This window comes from Microchirus variegatus, assembly GCF_963457635.1.
Source record: "Microchirus variegatus genome assembly, chromosome: 17".
Lineage (NCBI taxonomy): Eukaryota > Metazoa > Chordata > Actinopteri > Pleuronectiformes > Soleidae > Microchirus > Microchirus variegatus.
This window is the reverse complement of record NC_139818.1, coordinates 10,970,873-10,996,156: the sequence shown is the minus strand read 5'-3', so window position 1 is coordinate 10,996,156 and position 25,284 is coordinate 10,970,873. Positions and strand designations below refer to the sequence as shown.

General features: G+C 39.6%; 1 protein-coding gene across 1 annotated transcript in view; it reads left to right on the top strand.

The window, feature by feature from the left end:
• vti1a (vesicle transport through interaction with t-SNAREs 1A) overlaps positions 1-25,284 on the top strand; it is a 107,700-nt gene that overhangs the window by 28,449 nt on the left and 53,967 nt on the right. The window contains exon 5 of the mRNA XM_083903496.1: positions 3,459-3,543. Within this exon, the coding sequence (XP_083759622.1) occupies positions 3,459-3,543 (85 nt within the window). The remainder of the gene's footprint in view (positions 1-3,458; positions 3,544-25,284) is intronic.

Below are 25,284 nucleotides of genomic sequence, written 5' to 3'. Positions count from 1 at the left end.
ATAGGAAAATCACGTTTCGAATGGTAATGATAACATACTAATCACTTGAGCTCTTTGAAGAACTCGGGGAGTGCGCTACTCTGTCAGTATCCCTGGCTGCCTCATGCTCCCAGGCACACACAGGCACTGCAGCCATGGTCTAGGTGTATTAACTTAAGCATTGCATGTCAATACGTCTCCTCCATCCCAGCCGATCCATAGGGGCTCATTATAGACCAAGCCTGGTACCTGTTTTCTCCCACGTTCACGCTGCCACCGTCTCCGCTTCCACACCCATGAAACCCCTCCCTGAAACCCCCTACCACACCCAACACCAAAAACGCACCTCACCTTGCATCCTATCCCACTCACCATCTCCTTATCGTGTTTCTCCTGTGAGCAGCCCATTGTACCACCCATTTTCCTATTCCTCCATCATCCCCCTGCCCTCCCTTTAACTATTAAAAAGTATCTCTGCAATTTTAAATGACATCTGTCAGCGGCACAAAGAAAGGGGAAGCGGGGGAAAGGAAAGAGTTCAGAGGGAGTTTTCTCCTCCCTGCTCTTTTCCCATCCTTCTTATTGTCAAACTTTGAAAAGCGTGTCATTGACTTATTTTTTTTTTTTTGCCTTCACACTTTTCATTTCCTCTGAGTGATTAGCTGGTACATGTTTTGACAGCCCGACAAAAACTAGCGATTTTACTTCTCCCCCTGTCCTCTTCGCTCATGTGATGGGCATAAATCCTTGTCAGTGAGGCGCTTGCCATTCATCAGGTTGTTTTTGAGTGTCAAATGTGTTACAGCTGATTGGTTTCTTAACATAACATATTAGAAAGGCCAACAACATTTGAGTAAACATTTAAGACTTCCATGTTTTTGATGCTTGTGATCCTCTTCCCTGACATGGCAGCATCATGACTTTAATAGAGGATGGATCTTAGTTTTTGAATGTTTTGAAAATTTTGTCACCACAGTGGGCAAAATGGGGTTGTATACTGTATGTTGTTTGAACTTTGAACCTAATGTTAGGTAAGTGGCTGACACTTTAACCACAACAAACATAGATTAAATCCATGCAACCATGAATTCACTTGTAAAAGTTCAAAGTATTTAATTTTTACCAATCACCATTTTAGCACTTTAACTTAAATTTTAACTTTATCAAGGTATTGCTTTAGACAACCTCCATGAATTACTCACTTCTTACAGTTAAATCTTTTATAAAGAGCCTTAATTTATAGGGTATATGGAAACACATTAAAGATCCAGTTCGGGACCTCTATTAAAAAAAAGGCCATATTCTATGGCCTTGTTTTGTGTTGTTCTGTTTTTATTGTAGTGTGACTTGTCAGGTCTGTTTCCAGGAGACATTGAGCTGTGTGGTAGGCAGTTGTTTAGGGGAGCCCCGTTGGCAGAGAACACATTTTCAATATCTGACAGTCATGTACTCAAGAAGCCAAAATTGTCATCATGATATAAATAGGATTATGAAGTTCTACTGAACGTCCAGGTTTATTTTTAGTCATAGAATGAGTTTCTCAAACTCTAAGAAGCTGTCTTAGCTTTACTTGCACTGTTTCCTTCTTCTGCCCCATAAGATGCATCCCTCTGTGAGCTAAGTGGGAATGTCTCCACAGACACAAAACCAAAAATCTGCTCTACTAAGAAACACAAAGTCATGCGGAGTTGATAGGCTAGTTAATCAGCATTGTGTGAACTCATTTTGTAATGGTTTGAATGTAATTGCCATTGTACAAGTTACACACTACAGCTTTGAAATGAAATGAAAATTAAATTATGAATAAGTGACTTCTTGACAGTTCAGAGACACTGGTTGTCCAAAACATAGACAACCGTGTTGTAAAAACTGTATGGAAAATGTCACAATTTACATTTTCACACAGTTGTGCATCTCCAACCAGTTGTGAGCCAAGTTGGTAAGCCTATTTTGTACACTGTCATAAAAAAAATCAGAATTTTTAATGAATAGAGTAGTAATTCTCAGATGTTTTCCTTAGTGAAATAGTTGCCATGACTTGGTGACAAATTGATTAACTGTTGCTGTTTGTTGAAATGAAACTCTGGTCCCCTGATGGTGACAGTGGAAAGAATCCCATTCAAACCAAACATGGACACATTGTCAAGTACTCTCATGTAACCTCAGCTAATCACTCACATGTGTTAAGTCTGTAAAATGTATTACAGTTCCTAAAAACTCTTTGTACTGCTATCATAAGATTTTCACTGAGGCTGTAAAGCAGGCCTTGCATTGAACAATACCAATTGTCTGGTATTGATCAGTTGGCATTGACCTCAATTTAAGTTTCTGCATAAATGCATCATCGTCTAATAATAATTGTCTATTTTATCTTTTTTTGTGTGGTTATGCTGACCTCATTAATTTAGTCATTAAACGCTGTATAAAATAGAAAGTCATTTGCCCATGCCTTTTTCCAGAAGTAGTCTGTATTTTTTTTGATATGGTGCAGGAATTCAATGTATGTGTGGATATGATGGAAAATATGTTTTATATTTGAGAGCCCCAAGATGGACCTCAAGGCCATCAGTCAGCAGATCAGATTGTTTCTTGCCTTGCTTCTCAGAAATGAGCAAAGAACCAAAACAATGTTTTATTTTTTTTTGTCTTGGTATCTAAAGAGCTGCTGTCAATTGATGTGTATCTGATATTAGAGCCATCGCTAACTCCTTGATACTCACAAACATATGCTTTAAGAAATGATCAAATTGCTTATTTAATATTTCATGAAACACACCTTTTCTTGAACATCTATGCTGTCTGAACTCTGTGCGTTCAGTGGGGCAGGCTTGTCAGTGGTTGAGTAAGCCAAGGGGGGAAGCAGTAACTCATGCATCATGAATTACTCTTGTTGTCCACTAATGTGGATAAAAAAGAGGCAGGAAAGGAATTTCATGGTTTTGTTTGGGCTTGATATGGATTGATGTGAAAGAATCAGACACCATTCTTATTAAGTATTCAAGAAATATCACACCTAATGTACACTATGTCGATAACAAAATGAATGGGGTAAAGGTTGAAACTTGTCCCGCACTTGTAAAGTATTAACTGGACGTCATTCTCTTTTGACAAGGCAGCCTCGAAGGGAATTAAATTTAATCTTAATTTCCATCCATCTGATCTATCTTTTCCCCGTGTGCAGCAGAAGCCCTGCTGTAAAACAATACAAGGAAGCAAGAAACCTCAAAGTAGTTCTTGTTTTGTTTTCATGTCCTATGATAAGACAGCAGCATATATTCCATCAGCATATAACACATTGTCATAAATGAAGGTTATTGCCAACCTGGCTGTATTATGTTGTTGCTGTGGATGTGGTCTGTCTGCTTAGGTGACAGTGTTGATGTGTTTCTTTGAAATGGTTCCCAGCCCTCTCAATCAATTTTTTTTTTTTCTCGTGTTTGTTTCGCCGGCTTTATTTTTTTTCTCTCCATTTGTTGCAGAGAGCACATCTGTTGGACAATACAGAGAAGCTGGAAAGGTCATCACGGAGACTGGAGGCCGGCTACCAGATAGCAGTAGAAACTGGTACGTATTCCTGTTTTGGATTGGGTTGGGAAGGAGTTGGTTGGTGTTCGGTGGGTGGGGGGTTCAAGATAGTGGTGAGGATGAGTGAAAGACAGCAAATTGTATTGCTTATATGTGAGGTAGGTGGATATGTGTGTTTGGGGGTGGGGTGTCTGGAAAAAAAAATAAAAACCTCTTTCCTTGACGCCTGATGACATTTTCGGGAGCACATCAAAGGCAAGGCAGGGAGAGAGAGGGAGAGAGAGAGAGGTGTACAGGCGACAGATCGGGCTCCGCTTCTCCTTGCTCTGCTCCCGAAGAAAATTCATGCATTGCTATAGCTTTGTATTGTGTAGGCATGTGTTATGGGTGGGTGTTTTTTTTTAAATTTTATTTTAAGATAAACAGACAGGTGGTCTATGGAAATAAACGTCAGTGTTCCTCCTGAAGTTCTTAATTCAGGGATGCAGTAGGAAAAAATAACATTATATCACTTTCTAAATAGAGTTGTCCTAAAATAAAAAAAACAAAACACAAACTCCGTTTTTCCTCATTATCAAGTAGTGTTTTTATCTTAAAATAGGAAAAAAAAGCTCATTGGGATCTTAAATAGATTTAACCAGTTAGCATATTTTTTCCTCCCTGTCTTCCTTCCTGACAGTCACCACATTATTGAGGCACAGTGTATTCCTCAGAGATGTATCAAAGCTCATTCTTGAAGTATCAACCAGCTTTCTGTGGCTTCCGTTGTAGTTTTGAAAAAGTTTGTCAATTTACACTATAATCGCGGGGTGGCTGGCATGTGCGACATCGACAGATTTAATAATTCAAGTCAAGGAAGGTTCGCACACAGACCACCAGCTTTTGATGTTCTCTGTAACTCGCACAAATTCATAAATACAATCTGCATTCTCTGCTTAAAAATGTTGGTTCAAATGTCTCAGATGATACTACCGGTATCAGAGTTTCTGGATTCTTCGACAGCCGACATATTTTTAATTCTATCGCGTTGCATCTTTTACTAGAGTGGCTCATTTTGATGTTTTGCCTCAGCACGCATGGTGTTTAAGAAATGGGCCAAGTGTAAAACTGCTCAGTACCTTCCAGACCCGGTGCTTTCTCCTGCAATAGCCGGCCACATGCCCCTTGACCCCATGTCACTGGTGGCCGTCTCATCCACTGTGTGTTTGGCGAGCTAAGAACAATACTCGTTTATCCTGTCTTGGTCCCACACACTTGGCCTGCTCCACACCAGCTGTGGTGTGTGTTTGTGGTTTGGTGGGGAGGCTTCGCCCCTGCGTCTTTAATCCATGACCCCTTCCTTTACTCTGCTGTCGATACCAACCCTCCGCTTAGATGCACAACCTGAAATGGCAATGTCTCCGTGTTAAACCACAAAATACATCTGCACAAAGAACATAGATGCTCTGTGAATATGCACTCCTCCACCAGACTTATTACTATATATGCCAAGCACTTAAATTTAACACAGTGTGCACAAACATTAGGTCGACATATTTATTCACTGGGTTTATAATGTTTGACGGCGTTGCCATCTGATCCCGAATTCAGTTTGGTCTTTAATTTAGTGTTGTTCTCCCATTTCAGACTATATATTTACTTGTGTGGTTCCGCAGAGACTCATCACAACACTGGCATCTTTGGTAAATTCGGCACTGTTTAGATCATAGGCCTGCCATAGTTTGTAGAATATCCAGATGCTGTGTACACTATGGCTTGGCATTTGTGTTTTTTCCAGACACTGAAATGGTTTACTTTTATCGTCCACAAAAGCTGCATTGATTGTAGCTGTTTCTTTCACATTAACAAATGCAAAGTAATGAATGAAATACAAAAAAGCTGAAGAAGTGAGCCACTTTTTATCCATGCACATTATGAAAATGGCATTGGCAGTTGTTGAGAAATAAGCTTTGAGTTTTCAAACACAAGGGCGTAGCACCCATTGATGTCAAACAAGAATAATTATAGTGTTAAGTGTTAACGTCTCCAATCAGATGCTCCATAGTCACACTGTTAATACTTTTCTTGCCACAAGTCCCCTCAGACATCTAAGCTGTTCCTTTCACCATTCGTAAGTTTAGCGTCATTATTTTTGCAGTATTTCAAAGTTGCATTCTCTATCCAAAATGGCACAGAAGTCCTTAAGAACTGTAACTGACCAATGGGAGACGTGGAGCTAAAAGAAATGTTATTTCAAAGAGATAGACGCTGAACAAAGAAATGGCGTAGAATCTCAGCTTTGCCCCTTTTCTCTTCTGCGTCAACAATATCTCTTAATGACCAGGAACAAAAACGCCAGGATGCTTGTAGGTCCTATTCCAAGAAAAGATAAATCTTCATATAATACTATTTTCTTAGATATTAGCATTTTCTCCTACTACTCTCAATGTTTCCATTGTATTTATTGAAATAAATACTTGCCAAATGTTGTGGAAGACCCAGAGGGGTAAAGAGACCCTAGACATGAGTTATTTACCACATGCACTCCTGAGGAACCATGGTTCTCTGTTTGTCTCATAAATAAAGTATAGAAGTTCATTAGTGAGAAGTTCACTGACTTTAAAGCCCAGACATGGGAGCTAGCCCAGTTAAAGAGGGCCCTAAATAAAGAGGGAGGGCTTGCAGTTAGCCAATTTAAAAACATTTGAGTCAGGGGCATTTGAAATGCCCAAATGTGGAGGCTTGACTGATGTTAAATCAAAGACATGTTAGAGTTTAGTCCTTCGCTCCACAGTTGAAAAGATTTTGAATGATTTATGATTGCTTGTTTAGAAATGGATTGCATGTCAGATAAGACATCTATGCTGCAGTCCACCTTTTTTGATTATTACTCACTGAATTTGAGAGAGCTGAGTCTCACACTGATTGACACCTCACACAAAACACAGCTAAAAAATGTTCCATCAAAGTGATACTTAATTATCTAGTTATGATGATTCAAATTCACCCTTGTTTACCAGCATGATGTTGATGACTGAAACACATTAAATTAAACTCGCTTAATTATATTCATTTAAAATAGCATTTTGTAGGTGCTACTATTATGTGCAATTGTTTTAGGACACAAGTGGAAATTTAAACACAAACTTTATATTTTGTCATCAAAGCATCAATGGCTTGTTGATTTGTTCTGTCAACTATATTCACATTTTGTTTTTTGAGACACATCTAATGGAGGTTTAATATAGTTGTATATTTTGAGAGCAAACTTTATATGAAATATTCCTTCTTTACATTTTTTTCACGATTGTGTTTTTAAAATTCTACAACTAACTTAACTGAGAAATGCAGAGTGAGCTCACTTTGAAAATTCATCCCCCTCTGTGTTTGTTCAGCTGACACAAATAACTGGGACTAGCAGCAAAATGAGCCACTGAAACAAAGAAAGAGGCAGACAAAAGCGTTGCTGCTCTGCATTTTAAAGGTGGCCAGCAAGAGGCTGAGAGGACTTCTTAGGGAAGTGTTCTTGGTGTTTAGGGGACTGTAATCAATCCTGCAAAATGAAAACAGCTCATTAGGGATTGATTTCAGTCCCACTCAGATAAGCAAAAAGGGCTGGAGCTCGGCCCTCAGGGGCCCCAGCCTTGCCCAAAGTTCACACCACGTCAGGTATAGAGCAGCACCGCAGGCTACCTACTTTATTAGGTTGGAGATAAGCTGATTAGACCTTGTCAATCAAAGATGCCAGTGACTCAATCATGATCCAGAGGACTTTTCTTTCCGTCTGCTCTTCCTGTCCCACCCTCACAGTCTCCCTCTCTCTTTTTTGTGATAAATCATTGAAGCGACCAACAAAGTGGCAGCCAACGCTGGGCTTAGCTAAGCAGCCCTGCAGTTGTCACCACGGCAGACACATGAGGACCCTGTGATGATGTGATGACTATATTAAAGAGTACATCAGTTTGTTTTAGAGCAGTTTGATTTTTCTGCTGCAGTGGTATTAAAAAGAAAGAAAGAGAGGGAGGGAGATAGAGGGAGGGGAGGGCGAGCAAACCGGCATCATCGAACATGATTCCAGTGGCAGAGAAAAGGATTCTGGGACAGCAAGAAATAAATGGATAAGTGACAGAATGAAGAGAAATAAATAAATTTGTTTTTGTAAACATACAAAAAAAAATCTTCATGGCTCCCTTTTGAAGCGGAGCATGGCTTTGAGTCTCGCTGAGAGTCCATGGGTGCTGGAGTGGCCCAGTAACACAGCGCACTTTTGTCCCGACTCTCCATCTCTCCCCCTCCATCTTTCTGCTTCTCTCCCACTCGCTTTATTTCTCCCTGTTCACTCAAAAGATCAGACCCGATGATTCTTTTTGTGATGGGCCACCAAAGTGGTGCTCGCTCCCCAAATCCATATGCAAACACTTAAATTACATAACCAATTGCCTTTAAAACACCCGAGTGATATTTTAAGCAGATTGTATCATTAGATGTTGACCGAGTCTATATTTGTTGTATCATATTTTCAGTGAATTCAGTTTAGTGTGATATTCCATTATAATATTGCATTAATGCAAATATGTATCTAGTTTTGTCCCTGTTACTTGTGTTTATGTTTTCTCTTAATTATATACATTTAAACAGTTCAGTGTGAATACTTTCTAATATTAATTTTGTATGTAGTTTTTCATATACAGTTAGAAAGATTGACATTAAAAAAAATTCAATCATTATAAGAATAGGTAAAATATCAGTTTATACAATAATATTTTACATATTATTAAATGATTATGATGATTATATTAGGACAATATAATTGTTCTGAATATATTCACTATATGTGCAATGCAAATCTTTTTCTTGCACTTCATTTGTAGTTTATTCTCTCTGTGATACAATGTAGTTTGAATATTTTAAGGATCTCTTTTCACATCTCATTTTAAAAGGATATTTTGCTAAAGTGGATTTCCTTGAGGTATAGCATAATAAATCACTTTTTTGTAGGCTGATATAATCAGCATGTTGTATTGTGTTCAAAAAGAATAAGAAGTTATTTGATAATTGTTTGATTAATGGAGCTGAGATCTAGGACTTAAATATTTCACAGTTTGAGTTTTCAGCTGTGGAGAACGACGGCCTAAAAATAAAAAAAATCTTAAAGGAAAAGTATGTTTTTCTATAGCTATTTGAAAAGAAAATTATTTTTTAAACATCCCCAAAATTCAGCTTTAAACCATATTTCCTAAATATATATGCTTCAATGCCTAACATCTTGCTCTCAGAAAATCTAGCCGCGGGTGTGCTGTTTATCGGTAAACCCCTGGTGGATGAAAGGCGTAGCAATAATGATTTTTTCTCTCCTAATCGGACCTTGTCAGCAAGGCGTCTTATCGTGGAGAGGAAAATGACACCGATCCTATCGAAGAGCCTGGAGTCCGAGTCGGCGGCACGCGTCCCCCCAATCATGGTTGGCCATGGCCCAGCCATATCTAGCGCCGCCACAAACGGCGTGCGGCACTTTTTTCATGTGGACTTCAAAAACGTTGCGAGTCATTAAAATTGCACCCACGTTCGGCAGCGGGGATCAGCGGCTCTGGAGCGAAAATGGGATGTGGGAAGAGGAGACTCGCTAAATGTGTTAATTCCATCCTCACATGTTTACGGCTTAATTTTAATCTGTTTGAGGGAGGAGGGGGGTGGAGGGGCGATTGGAAAGGGGTGCGGGAGGGGCAATGAGAAAGCCTGCAATAAATCGCCATTATCTTTGACACCCTAGGACTCAGCTGTTCCAGGGATTTAGGGGTCCATTGGCAACAGTGTATATCATAGGGCATGAAAACACTGTTTACGCTTGAACTGCGGTAGCTAAGGTGCAATCACCAGTTTCAGGCTGATCAGACAAAAGACCTTGCGTGCACAATGGCCTGCTAGCATACGGACTCTCAATGGAAGAGCTGAACCAACAGACTCGAGTAGGTGTTTATGTCTGGGAGCCCGTTTCCCTTCCTTGGCGAAATCTGAGTTTCCATGTGTATCAACAGGTTTTGGCTTAGTTTGAGTGGGGCGACAAAGATGGCCCTGTCTGCTGTGGTTGTGTGAAATTAGATGAACCTAATACAAAAGATAGAAGTCTATTAAAATGTCTAATACTTCAGTTCGGTCCACAGACTTTGACTATTAGTCTCCTTGTGTCCCCCAATTAAGTCCACGTTAGCCAGCATTAATAAATATTATGAGAAAATCAAATAATTAGACCTAGTCGTTTATTAGCTTCAACAAGGCGCTCAACGTAATGAGTCTCTCATAAATAATTATCTGTCAAGAGTTCAGCAGGAGCTTTTCTGCTCAGGGAAACGAGACATTTTTTGTCCATTTTAAAATGAAAAATAAACTTTTTAAGATTGAGTTAAATTTGAGCAAAAGTTTGGTGCAGATTTAGTCAAACTTCTTAAGTGAGAAAATCGGTAACTTTTTGCATATTTAAATGACTAAAGTCTTCAGCTGCACATCATTTGCATGCGGTGCAAATGTCAAAGACCCAAATATTTACTGAAGTGCTGAGAGAGTGGCATTAGCACGGTCAACTGAACCTTTCTCAATACCAGACCAAGATGAATGTCCTTATTCACAGTAAATGTTAAATTTGTTGTGGCTCACCACAAGAAATATCTATTAAATAGAAAACCACTGCTGGTTTCAGCTTAAATATACTAAATGCTATTTAGTAATTTCAGCTGAGTTCATACATTGGTCTATATTCATGATCAACTTTAAATCACAAATCGATGTAATCTAATCTCATAAAAACGAAACATCCCAGTGTCTAGATCGTGCTACGCCAGTAGACGACACCTTTGTCCCAACCTTAAATGGGATTTTTATTTCTATTTTTAGCTTACAAGAACTAAGAAGATACCCCCTTCCTTCTTGCATGCAGAAGAAGAAAGTGTAGCATTGACCTCTGGCTGACACAGAGAAAGCTGAGGGAAGGGAGGAGGGGGGGGGGGGAGCAGCAGCAGAAAGAGCGACAGAGAGGAGAGAGCTAAGACAACAACTGTGAAGAGCTGCACAGGGTTAAAGAAAAACTGTTTCAGAAGGAAATGGGAGACAAAAGCAAGGACTCAGAGCCCCCATGGGCGCTTTAAAGAGCCGCTACATCTGAGGCGTTGAAATATTAAAAATGGAAAGGGAGAACAAAAAAAAACTGAAATATGAAATGAAGTAAAGGAGCGGCAGTGAGAGAGAATTGTGCCACCTTGTCACCCGAGGACGTATATCAGAAATATTAATTCTGTGATGAGAATGACGCTTTTGGATGACAAGAGGACTGATGACAGTTAAAACCTGAAAAAAACAACAACAAAAAAACAACAACTGAGGAGACGTTTATCAGCGTGAGTGTGGGAATATGACGGCGATGGTTATTTCACAACAGATGTGGATTTTTTTTCCCCCACTTGTTTACTATTTCACAAATAAAAAAACAACAAATATGGTCGCTTTTATTTGACCAGTAACCTCCCTTAGATGCGATCTCATTTACAATGTAGTAAAGTGACAACCTTTCTGATTTAAAACGAGGCAAGAGGCGCACGACTACAAAGCACTTGAGTAATGACAACTGAGTCCAACTACCATTAGCATCGTATCTTCACACCGAGTCTTCTGTCAAGCTGGCAAACATAAATGATTCATGCACAGTTTTAAGGGGGAAAATTGTTAAGGTAAAGTAATATTATTATTACAACATCTCTCAATGTATCTTTGTTCATGAAAAATTAAGTTGATTCAAATATTCAGATTTTTTTTGTCATATATATTTGATCTTTAATAGTGGAAGTAGTAATACATTTTTTTTTTTACATTTGTTTCTAATTGAATTTATCAAGTTCAATCAATTACCTTTTGTGCAGCAATTTAGTGATTGTACATTTTTAGCCAAAAAAAGGAATATCTGCCTCATGCTGACTCTAAAAATAAATTTAAAGTTGATTTTTATTTTGTAAAATTTAGGATTACAGCCAGTTTAAAGTTAAATACAATTTCTAATAGCATGCTTGCTCTGCCAAGATTCACTTACTCTACACCTCCATAGAAGTCTTTACATTTCAAAATGTGTTTCAGGCCTTTCTGTAACACTTAAATAAAATACCCAGCACATGGGAATAAGCTTGTAATAATAATCTTTGAAATACCGTGCTCGCCACAATGTAGAATAAATTGAATTCTTAAATACGTAACCTAGTCTTTTCCTGCACCATCGCCCTATAGTTTACAATGTTAGATATTGTTATCCAGGTTTTTCTTAATGATTGCCATTTTTTAAAAGGAACATTAACTTAACAGTTTTATTCAATCCAATACAACTACAAAATTAGTATTATTAATATTTCAGTGCATTTATTTACCTCATCATCCAAAGACAATAGTACTGTGTCTGTTTGTTGTTGTTGTGTAGGATCACATTGTCTCATTTTTCCTTAACTATGAAATAAAGACTCAAATAATTATTAATACATTGTAATAAAATAATTAATATTAAATGTTAGAGGTTTTTGAAGAAACATTCTGCAATTTGTAAATTGTAGATAAATGTTTTACACCTTGATCATGAGAACATTGTGATACTTTTGATGGTTTCAGACAAGTTATTATTGGATTATAGAGATTCTGCGAGTGAGGTCTGTGAGGAAACAAGCCAACAATGACTTTTACTCCATCACTGTTGCTTGATATGATCTCATTTTCTTGATCCAAATCTCAAAAAGTAAATGCATTAGGAAATGTGTATCAGCTCAATTAAATATTTAATGGTTTGTTTATATTTTAAACAATATAGGACTTAATTCAGTCACTACCTCTTTATTCATCTGCACCTAATGAAGACGTTTCCTGAGTCTCCCACCCTGCAAGATACACAATTATATTGTACAAACACAGTGAAGCACACGAGCCATGTCCGTCTGTCCTTGCTCCTCTTTGACTCAACGGTAGCCTCAAGGAGCAAACCCTCCCACCACTGTCAAAGGATCTTCCTCCTCGGCTGTCCTCTGCCCATCAGACAGGGTGCCGCCCGTTTGAGACACCCAGGGAACATGAAACAGAGCCGGGCCGAGATGTCAGCTGGTCGTCCCATCTGCCAGTCAGTGGGATGGTAAAGCTTTTGTCCTGGGGGGTAACCTCAGGAGTGCTCTGCGTGCTGCTGAAGCGTGTTTGTGTATGCACACATGTGCATGTTGCTTTGGGACAGGAGAGTCTGAATCGCAGTTCTGAGGAAAACTGGCCACAAACAACATGCAGATATTGTCCTTTATGTGTCCATATAGGATTTTGACCGAAATTACCAAAATTTAAATTTGGTTTCTCTGTTGTTAGATCTTTTCATAAAAGCTTCACGACATTTTCGGTGGCAGCCATTTCAAGGGAATATAAGGTGTTGGTTTCAAACATTTGCTTTCCACAGGGTTGAAGTTAATTGGTCGTATTTCAGATCTGCTCAATTCTTATGGAAACCACAATCGGTGGAGTCCTCGTCAGAATTTTAAATAAGCTGCAACTTGTCTCTTCTGTTAAATAATATAACCTTGACAACACAAACAGCTTGACTCCAATATAAATGAAGCAGCATACTGACTGGTTAGAGTTTGGTTGGTTGTTTGAATTAATTCACAATCCCTTTTGTGCATTCTATCGTTTGGTAGATAGGCTGCGCCCTTGAGCTGCTTTAGGAGGAAGGCGCAGTGAGAAGCTCTATGATAAGACTCTGAAAGGGGGGCTTGTGTGCATGCAGGAATGCTTGCACATAAACCTGTGGACAGGTCTATGTAAGCCCAAGAGTTCCTAAAAAGAGAATGCACATAGACAGCATGAACTTATTTATTTACCACTGAGTTGTGCTTTTGTAGTTGTGCCTGTCAAGGATATCGGCACAAGTTAATGTGTGTGTTTGTATGTTAGTGTTTGCGTGTGTGTGTGTGTTTGCATGTTTTAGCTGTATGTGCATGTTGGCTCAGATAAAATGTGATTTATAACAACAAAGTCATCCTTTTTCCTGGGCTGTAATCATTTTTAGTCAACTTTGACTGTTGACTGCCATGTAGAAAGCTTCCCTTAAGTGGTCGACATAGTCCCTATGCTCACATCAGTCAAGTCTCACCGCATGATGTATGTAGTTGTAGTCCTGAAGGGCTGATGTATGCACAGCACTGCACCGGCAATCCTCCCTGAGCACATCTATGATCTTGGGTTACTCAATCATCAATCAAGGCCAACTGCAGCGAACTGTACCGTCGCCCATCTTTTAGAGCTCACTTGTGAAGGACTGGCTAAGTTGGCCTAAGGGACACTTTTCTTGGTCTGACCCATCTCAGGTTTGATGTCAATATATGTGTAGTTATGACTACACACAGGACAGAGTTGATGCATTGATGTAGACTTTTTTGAATGTTTGGTGAAGGTGTCTGCATGTTTCTTTTTTTTGGAAGATATTTTTTCAGTAATTTGTATGGTGTTTTCATTTTGCAGATCTAATCATTTTAAGTAACCCGATTAATCAGGCAGATATCATCTTTTGATAATTATTATTTATTAATTGGCCAATTATTGCAATTATTGAGTACATATGTTTTGCTCAGAAAAATTATAAAAATCATTTAAACCTTGCTGTATTTAATACTGAGTTAACACATTCTTTTTTTTATTTAAAATACTGTATATTGTTGCAATCCAGTGCAGACATAAAATGTAGATTGGAGAGCAGACGATTAGTGTTCAATAACTGGTTACGGAGGTTGAGCAATTTTTTGTATTTGTAATTATTAAACAGCTATATTTTATCAAATGAAGAAGAAAAAGAAAATAGGCCAAATAAATGGGCCAAGAAATCAGCATTGATTATCTGCTATTGGCTGCCCTGATTTCCAAAATCAGCATTGGCTGTAGGAATAACCATATCGACCGCTAATGAAAAGTCATCATTTAGATGTATTTAATTCCACATTTTATTTAAATATATCATTAGAAAAATGCAGCATTCACCTTATATCACAATGTAATGTTGTTAATTAAAATAAGGCCGTCGTCTCACACGAAAAAAATGAGCATGCAAAGACGGCCAACATGAATTGATCAACTGTCCTTGCCAGATTTAGCCCATTCAGAATGAGGCTTATGCCTGAAGAATGCAGAGCCTAAATTTCAGACAATATGGGCAGAGGGAGCAGACAAAGAAGGCAGTGCAACAAAAACAGAGCCAGAGAATCAAAAGGAAATATACAGTTCATTCACTTCCTCCACAAAGCTACTCTGAATTCATTATATCATCCAGAATGGACATTCAGAACCATACGATAATGCAGTGATGGAGTTGCACGCCAATTTCCCTGTGTGCTTGAAGTGTGGTATTGTGTTCGTTTTAATGAGCTGTTTAGACTAGTGGTTGTTTGCATTTGGGCTGTAACAACCAGCTCAGTGAATAATTGTTATTGCCTCTAAAAGGCCAGATGTATGGAATACATGCAAATTGAGTGCGCATGCACGCACGTGTGTGTGTGTCTTGAACATTTTTTTTTATTCCAGATGTCCTTCTTTCATGTGCACCACACACACACACACACACACACACACACACACACACACACACACACACACACACACACACACACACACACACACACACACTTAAAGGACAGAACAGATGATGTTGATGATGATTAAGATCTTAAACATATGGAGATACTTTGTTGGTTTAGTCTTTGTAAATGTGTTTTTGTGTGCGTGTGAGACTGTGGTGACGTTTTTATTTGCTTGTTTTATTTTTTCACCATTTCTGCTCCCTCCGTCTTGTGTGACAGGTTTGCCCATCTCTCCTGGGGAGGCCTTCACTCCTAATTTAGACACAAGCGTCGTCAAGTGACAGCAATGGCTGCGGCACCCTACCTTTGTGATATGACTACAGTTAACTTAACAAGTCTCGATATGTGAGCTCCATCTTTGATGTAACTGTTTTGAGTTCTTTGAGCATCTTCCTTATGAAGAAGTTGAATTTTTTGGTGGATCTGTCACAATGATCTTCAGAGGGATACAGGTCATTTCATTTTTTAACAAAAATAAGTCATTATCCTTGATCATAATTAACATAATCTGCACTCTATTGTTTGTGCTTGGATGTCCATCATAGAAAGTGCTCCCCTTCCCTCAATGTCTTCCACAAAACTATATAAAACTCAATCCCATAGTCATCAGGATGAGCACATGTTGCAACACAGGTGGTAAGAGGGGAGCAGCAGCAAACATCCACCCATATCTGCTTTTCGTACAGTGACCACAAATGTCAACAGCAGGACACAAATCAAAGAGTCCTCTGATACAGAGATGTTGGGAAAGTGGTCATTTTCTAAGCAAACCTTTTACTTCATTATGTTTAAACAGTGGACCTCTCGTGGGCTGGGCTTTAGTGTAAATGTGGACATTTTTTTGTTAATGAGATTCAAGTACAGTGAATCTGTTTCTGTCTTTGATTTTGTTTTACTGCCTCTGCAACAACTTCAGCTTGGATGTTGCATCTGTTCCACAAAAAAAAAAAAAAATGAAGAACCACTTCACTGCAGTAAAATGAGAAAATCAGTGCATTACACAAAAACAAAAGAAGTACGTTAAACTAGTTTATGAAATAAAACAGAAATAAAATAGGAAGAATCTACTGTTGCTCTAGTGTTTCTTTTTTCGAGATGTTGTAATGTAGATTAATTTGTGACATCAAATTAAAGTTTAGTGTGTGCTGGCATGCCAGTGTGTATGTGTGTGTGTGTGAAGGGTAAAGTTGTGTTGAGTGACAAGAGCGTGCATCTTGAGCCACCTGGATTTATTTGGGCCAAACAAGTGGGGCCCATGTCCGCCTGGGCCCCTCCTCTGTCCGCACTGGGGCCTCAGAGCCACGAACAGAAGGTGCCTCCTCACAACTCACACCTGAGCTCCTCCCAGGCTGGGACCAAAATCTCTCTTTCTATCTCTCTTTCTATCACTCTCTTCATCTGTACATCCTCCTCCTCTCTCTCTTTCACTTCCCTCTGTATCGACTGTATTTCCCTCTCCGGCCATGGCCTGGCCTACTTTTACCTCTCATACTCTGGACTGTTTGATGTCAACTATGTTGGCCCTTTTCACAGATATGGACCCTTTGCTCAATCCTCAGTCTGTTTATGAGTATACATTTCACAAACAGGATATTTAGTTAATGGTCTACAAAGAGAAGCATTCTGTGGTTATCACAGTAAATCATGCTTGGATCCACGGTGAAAACCACTCTTCAGTTTCCTTGATTCTGTCCATTTTTGTTTTTTTTGCTTTATTTCCCAGACAAGCTGTTGAGTTAGTTTTCATTTTTTGTTGCCCCCCCCCCTACAAATCTTTCAACTCAGTTCCTGGAAAAGAGGCTTTATTCACGAAAGGAACTGTGTGTTTGCTTGTCTGCTTGCATCTTTTTCATTTAGTCTTGAGGTGACAGGGTGTGAAGCCGGGTAAGTGCATGCATCGCAGAAGTCAAAAGCACAAACACTAACAAGACAAGGACTCAGCTGCTTTGTTGTGAGGGTTAAAAATGACTCAAATGAATGGGATTCTTGTTTGATTGGTCAGTCGGGATACATCAGAGACCTTTGCCTCATAATTGTACGATAGTCAATTCAAAACAATCTCAAGGATTTGAGTCTTTGAGTCCCTCTCATTATAAAAATATTTTTGAAAAGTGAATAAAATGCCAATTTATCACCAAATCAACTAAAAACGTCAGTAGGATACATCCACATTTATGTTTAAATATCTTGCAGTCGAAGTATTTATACAAATTAAATGACATACTTTATTTTTAGCTATTGTTATAGCGGTAAGTTCAACAGTCCCTAAATGCAGTTAGAATTCCCCAAAGTTAGAAATCAGCTTTGCAAAACTACAGTGCTTGCTCAACACAGTTGCGACTGACATATTTACTGGCTTTTATGTATTTTTGGACATCTGTAGCCACTAAAGCTGTGCAACATCATCGTCACAGTTTGAGGGGAGAGCGTACCTTGGATGAACTCACCTCATGTTTCTTAATATTTAGTTTGCATTATGTTGTTTTCTTGTCACACATGAGTGAAGTTTCACTTTGTGTTTGTGTCACAACCTCTTTCATTGTGCACAGATAGTTGCATATTTAATAACTGCAGTAAATTATGCTCGTAATAACAAACTGAATCACATGACCAGTTGTTAATTCATGCAAAATATATTGAGGAATGCACACAACTGTTTATCTTATATGGGAACTGAATTGCTACTCAGTCCCTGCAGTCATGTCCTCTTGACTTAGGTTTATATGAATTGGAATCTGCCAAGACCACATCACTCTGTCCAATCTGGATCCCAGATCGGCACCAAATTTAATCTCTCCATAGATATTCTATCTACCTATGCCAGAGTTGTTTTCTGATAGCAGTCTCTTAACTATTTCTTATGAAACTGCTTAAAATGTCATAAAACAGTGGGGAAAATGTTTTTTCTATCCATCTCCTTAATCAGTTTTACTTCCCACGCATCCATCCATCCATCCGCCCATAAAAGTTTCAAAAAAAATTGGTTCATCATTTTTTGGTGTAATCCTTTTTTATGACTTGAACTTTTATTGATGTAAAAAAATAAAAACGAGTTGTTGCGTAATCCTGTTAACAAACTGAGCGACAGGCAGGCAGACACAGCCTCATTGGCAGAGGTGAAAACTTTGTGTCTGATTCTTACTGTAAAACTGACTTTGTGTCATTAGTGTTCAACACTAACATCTAATTGATCCAAACTGGTCTTAATAGGCGAAGCAGGATATGGTCCACCACTGTAACTAGCAGCATGGAAAACATGGCAATTAATGGGACATGGTGGTCTTCTCAGGTTTGGTGGTATTAATAGAAAGTTTCACCCTCACACTGCAGCCATGTGGATAATTACGCCACCAGTCTCTCTGGGTTCTTACGGTCACAGCGCCTGGATCCAGATGATTCACTACTTGTAAAGCCACTTTTGTGTTAAACTTCATGCGCTCATTGTCTGTCAACATAATGAATATTGACACCGACGGTTGGCATGAAGAATGTGTTTTCAAAACCCTCGGACTCTATGTTCTTTAACTTTAGCCATACAGCCATTACAGAGAGTGGGTGTGTGTTCGCTGATATGTGTGTGTTGAAGAGTCTGTCTTTTCACTATTAGACTAATGATGTGTTAGTCCATTCTTCAAGTTGTCTGAGACTGTAATTAGCGGATTGCTTTGAGACTGGCCAGCCCAGGGCGATGGGCTGAACTGTGGGGAGTGAAGGGAGCAACAACATGAGGGAGGCTAGAGAAGAAAAGGGCCGCCCATTTTATAGTCCTGATAGAGGTTATATTTTTTGTGACAACTGGACCAGAGTAATCAAAATGTGTTAATAATCCCTTCAAAGAGCCTGGCGGCACATCAGTGAGAAGCCTCACTCAATGCCAGTACCCCCACTAGACCCTGGTTCGAGCTGCCCCAAGCTAATTGACCCCACGTCACACTTTCTGTGTTGCTGTCCTGCACTGCCTCCGTGTCTTTTACTCCTGATTTCATCTCCCTCATTTCAAACCAGTATTTCTTTTGCCGGTGCATGGACAAACTTTCCATATCACCTAAATACAAACCCAAAGCCTATGTCACACAGCAGAAATGTTGTCAAGTTGCAGTTGTGTAGTGGAGCCCAAACCCAGAATGGGGCATTTGTCATTTATCTATTGGCACCATGCTGCTTGTGTCTAACCCCCGTGATGATTCCAGGTCAGACTGTATAGGTTCCAATAAGTTCTATCTTTTGTTTTAGGATTAACACAAAGGTCAGAGTTCACAGAGATGTCCAGATGGGGTCTGTGTTGCTAAATATCCATACTTCCTGCTCTTAAAAGGAGGTTGAGCGTCCAAATCAATGGACTCAATCGATGAACATAGTGGTGGAGGTAATGCTGGTAAAAAAAAAAAAAAAAAAAAAGTTTGATTCTGTGCATATTGATCAGAGCAAGGATAAGAAGCTGTAAGGCAATTGATTTCATTTTGGATTTGCACTCTTTTAGCTTATTTCATTTTGTCTACATTGTCTGATTGGAGTGGAGGTGTATGTACGCATGCAGAAAACACACACATACACATGCAATAACAATACAACAGACTCACTCAAGACAAACTCAGACAATTGAATCAAAGCCAGCTTTAATATATAACCACTAATGGCAACATATTGGTGAACTTCTATGGAAATTTATACAAAAATTCCTGGCATCAAAACTGTTTCTGTTCGATTTTAAATACTGCATTTAAGGAATCCATTCATGACTTATTAGCTCTTTGACTTGACAGAGCATAAACACAACAACATATCATGAAAACACATTTGATATCAGTCATACTTGTTTTAATACAAGTTATTTTTTAACCTCCTTTAAATCAAGTCTTGCCAATTAGAGAGGCCCTACCTCATTTAGCAGTCTAGACCGAAGCTGCATGTCAAGATCTTTTTGAGGCATTTAAAAATGCATGGTGTCCAGGTGAGGTGGCCAAGCCCTGGTGTGACCTGGGAGTTTGTGTGGTGTCTCCAGAGAGGCTGCCTCCAGTGTAGGGCAGAAAAAAGGACCACACTTAATAATACAGTCCACAACTTCAAAGGCTGTAGACTGCTGCTGGGTGACATGGCATACAGCATGACACAGTGTGTGTGTGTGTGTGTGTGTGTGTACGTGCGCGCGCGCATGCGTGCGTCTGTCAAGTTATTTTTTTTTTGTGTCAGCACTTTGTATTTAAGTTTACACTGTCATTTTTCATGCACATATATCACATCACATCACCTGCATACTGTATGTGTCCAGTGTTGCAGACCTGCAGGGTTTGTTTGTGCATGACACCCTTGTATAAATTCTTGGCATGTTTGCAGGACATATATATTCATATGGTTTGTCTGTGTGTTTGTGAGCGTTCGCAATAGGGCCCTCGCTCGGTGGTGTGGCTCCCTGGGAAGGCTAGCATAGCTGCAAGCACTGGAGGACTCATTGGCTTTCTAATGATTAGTGGTCAGGCCCCTAGCCAATGCTGGTACCAGGGGTTTGGCCTAGCCGCTGCTGCTAGCCTCTGGCCGCCGCCGCGCACCACTATCGACTCACCCCCAGACCCCCCTTTCTTTGGCCTGCTGGCGATGTGTCAAAACCCATTAGCACAGAGTTCCGCAACTAGAGAAGGGATCATTTTAGGTTTATCTTTCTTGCTCTCCTCTTACTTCTCCACAGCCGTCTCCTTCCTCTCGATCTCCTCCTTCTCCACCCTGCTAAAATGAAGAGACACAGAGAAAAAGAAGTAACCTTTGACAGGAGTTATTCCAGTTGTGGTATGTATGGCTGTGTATTGATCTGCACTGGCTTTAGGAACTATAGAGAAGAGAGTCAGCGAGCTGCCGCTGCTTTCAAGTCCCACACATTTTTTTTTGTCTGAGCAAAGACAAGGATGTTTCAGATGCATGTTGACCTCCTTAGGTCCCATAAGCTATGGAGATTTGTTTAGAGAAAGGACTGGGGTGGTGGAACATGTTTATGTGTGAGAAATAAGTTCAGGAGTCTGTGATCCCATATGTGATCTTCTGTAATGTTCATTTTTGTTGTGTATGTGTGTGTTTGAGAGAAAGAGGGGAATAATGTAAGTTTCATACACTCTACAAACAATACCACACAAATTATTGTGTAGTGCGTATTTCTGTTTTTTTGTGTTGAGTTTGACCTCCTGACACTCTTCCTTCTCCCTTTCAAGTTACTGACTGGCCAGTTTTCCCTGATTACTATTGTAGATAGTGCAACTATTTTATTTTTGTAACACTCAACCAGTGTTTGAATTAAAATACATTCACACGCACACGCATTCTTCTACAGCATTCTGGAACTAGTGTTTCCCTATCATCTTGCCCTGAACTTAACCATCACAATGCTTAACCTTAATCCTTAACCTAACCTGAACCTAAACCCAATTCTTACCTGACACGTAAATTTAACCCTCAGCCCTTCAAATTTGTGACGACCAGCCCCAATGGCTTCACTCAAAATGTCTCCACAAAGATAGATTAGAATTAAACTTTGTCCTCACAGCCTATACACACAAACGCAGGCACACACACAGACACACACAAAGCTCAGTGAGACAGCATCCTTCTATCCCAGCACTTCTTTTTCTGAAAAGCTCAGCCTCCCCAGAGAAAAGTGCCTGTCAAAGACTTTGTCCAAACAATGAGAAATCTATGGGAGAAAAAATACTAAAAAACACAAATACTTCTCCACCACTGTTCATCAATCCATCTAGTTCTGAAATCATTATTTATTTATGGAACTTTGGGGCGCGTTATTTGAATAATGCGGCGTATGACGAAGGGGGAACTGTACGAAAACAACAAAATGACAACCACACCAAAACCACCCGAGGGCACATGCCAACACATCGCATCAGTGTCACCCCTCCTTGCTTGGCCCCTGTGGGCCTACTGCACAGCAGGTAGCAGCACACGTACACACACTCACACACATTAGCTACATAACATTTCAAAACATGCATAAACATGTGAATTTGTTCTTTTGCACAGACACACACAAAGATACACACAGTCAATAGTTTTCTAATAGACAATCATAGTCTTGACTTAAACGTACTACTCTCTCTCTATCTATATATATATGTACACACACACACATATACACGTATGCACCACGCCCTCAGGCCCTTGAGATGGCAGCAGTGGCATCAGCGGTCTAATACATGGATCCTATCTCCTTGTGATCTCTCCACTTGTCAGACAAGCGTCACACAGAGCCCAGACACAAATCAAAAACACAGGTATGGAGCACATGTCAGTTTGATAGGACCTCGCTGGTGCCTTACCATCCATCACCTGCTAAGATGCTCATCCATCCACTTGGAATGAGGGTGTAAACATGTGCCTGTCACAGTGTTTGGGACTATTGATGTATCTGGTTTACAGACTAATGGGTTGAATAGTTGTGTTAGGTGTGTGCTTTTAGTGCTGTTATCTTCAGCTTTGTTGTCAGTGACAAATGCAGACAGGATATTAATAGTGCTTTGGTAATGCCCACTCTTCTCTTTGGCTCGGCTTGTATGCAGCTCTGCAAAAGCATCAATGCTACAGTATTTGCAACTTACCACAGCTGATCCTCTTTGGTGTATCAGCACATTAGCACACTTGTCTGGGTTAAGTGGCTAAGCATAGCTGCCCGCCGCCCCCACATAAACTCCTTACTCACGCATGATCTTTCAGTAAGTTTAACTGTTGTAGATGTGGTCCCCCACACCTGGCAGCCGCTGTTCATGCAGCACCTAAATGTCACAGGCAAACCACAAAGACATCCAACTTGTCTAACACTGCCACAGTGCACCTCGGCCCCCCCTCTTATACTTGCCAGACAGGAACAGCCCAAACCAGACCACAACAAAAAAGAGGGAGAACCCACCTTTTGTTTACTATTCTCAAAGGTGGATCACGGGCCAGGCCTGGTAAGGGATTGTGACAGAGGTGATGTCTAAATTAATCATTCATGCTCTCTCACATGGGCTACAGTAACAGCCTTGAAATATTAATGACAGCTGCAGAATAAATTTGATTCCCTTTTCTCTCTGATTATAATCCACAGGCTCGCTCACACACATGTTTATTTATGCCCTGGAGATGAGGTACGGGGTCACTATCAGGAATTTGTCTGCATGCGTGCACGCACACACACTCGCACGCACACACACCTTCCCTCTCCCTCTTGCCACTTGCACTTGTGTACCACCTCATTGTTTTGGAATATGTACATATTTTTCACATGTGGTGGGCGAACGGCCTATACATTATACATTATATGCTTGTACTGTCTAGGTATAATATACTGTAGGAATATTGTGCAGCTAGCGGCTAGTGTTTGTTATTTTAATTAGATGAGGGTCTTTTTTTATACTTTTTTGGAGAGCATGACCTGCGTGGAGAAAAGTGGTTGTAGGATGTGTTACCTTGTTCCCATCTCTTGGTGGAGGCTAGATGCTCTTGAGGTAATCTGACTTGCAAACTGAGGCACACTTCTTTTCAGATGGTGCTATTTTTCAGGTCGTGCTACTTTTGGATTTAGTTACTGCACTATATGTGTCTTTTGGGAAAATTGACTGCTGTTGTAAAATATTTCTTAGCAAATGCTTAAATCAATTTTCGTGATCCCCTGAGGTCATAACAAATCCAAATATTGATCCAAATATTGACTTTATGTGACATATACATTGAGTAAATTCTACATGTTAGGGCTGTCTTTTATTCCAAAAATGAATTTTGAACAAATTTTACACAAGACACTATTCCTTCAAATTTGGACATTTCCTTCTCACACACACACACACACACACACACACACACACACACACACACACACACACACACACACACACGACAGTGTTAGTTAAAGTTATATTATGTAATATAAAGCAACTGGCCATAAAATCCTCCCAAGGAATAATGTTCATATAACATACTGAACTCACCAACAAAAACAGTACAGCCAAATATTTGCATTAAAAAATCTTTTATCTTTTTTTTTTTTTAGCAAATTTATATCTATGTTTTGAAATTATGTTTTGGCATGAGGCACCACCTACCGCTGTCTACCAATCATTGCAGTCAGTAGAGTCTTAGCTGCTGAGCAACCATGGGTTGCCAGTTACGTTTGAGCTACAATGGAAATTAAACTAAACAGAACCTAAAAGACCCAGGTTGGAATGTCAAAAATGCCAAGATAAAGTTTGCTGCAAAGCGATGGTCTATATAGGACGTGCTTTTGAATGGTGAAGAGAGTTGAAAGCTGAGAGGAATTTCAAAATGGATGCAGAATTGGCTACTCTTCTCCTAGACAGGTAAAGTAAGCTTGGCTAACTAAGGTAGCATCATAGCTCTACTGTTGAGATCTGTTTTGAACTGTTCCCTTGGTTTTGGATGCCACGGTTTAGTAACCGATTTCGGCCGCATTGTTACAGATGGTGCTTTTATTATACTTACTTTACTTTTAGTCACATGAGGTTGATTACTTGTTGCATTGCTTGGCTAAGCTAACAAGTCTGCAGATTTGTTTCTTTGCCATCAACAATGTAGAATCCGTAGTACCTCCACTTGCTTTTGTCCTCCATTTTCATACCAAAACTACATAATATCACTGTTGTTTTTTTACAGCTAAGAGGACATTCAAAGCTTCTAGGTCGTATAATTAGAGGAGAACTTCTTTAAATTATACAACAGGTTCAACGGATATCCAAATCTAAGATAAACGTGACAGCGCTACTACATATTATCATATTGAAAATGACCCATACCCTTTACTGTGGCCACTTGATATATCTGCAGCAATGTGAAGGTTGTCTGTCATAAAATGACAATGGATTTTATTTTTCCATCACTGGTGCAAGCTGTAACTCACAGCAACACAACCTGGGCTTGGTGCACAGATAACTATCAGCTGTTTATGTCTCAACATGTCACTGGAGCTCTCTGTCAGTCTCTGTCACCTCCACATATCCATCTCTGCTTCCCTCAATCCACCCCTTGCTTCCTTCTCTGTAATGAGAGGAATACAGGACAAGCCAACACTGTAGCAACCCATCCCTTTGCTTCAAAAAAAATAAAAAGCTTATACACAACTTCATATACACAAATGTTTTTGGCAAGAATAAAAATACACACTACAGTCGAACGAAATTATCATAAA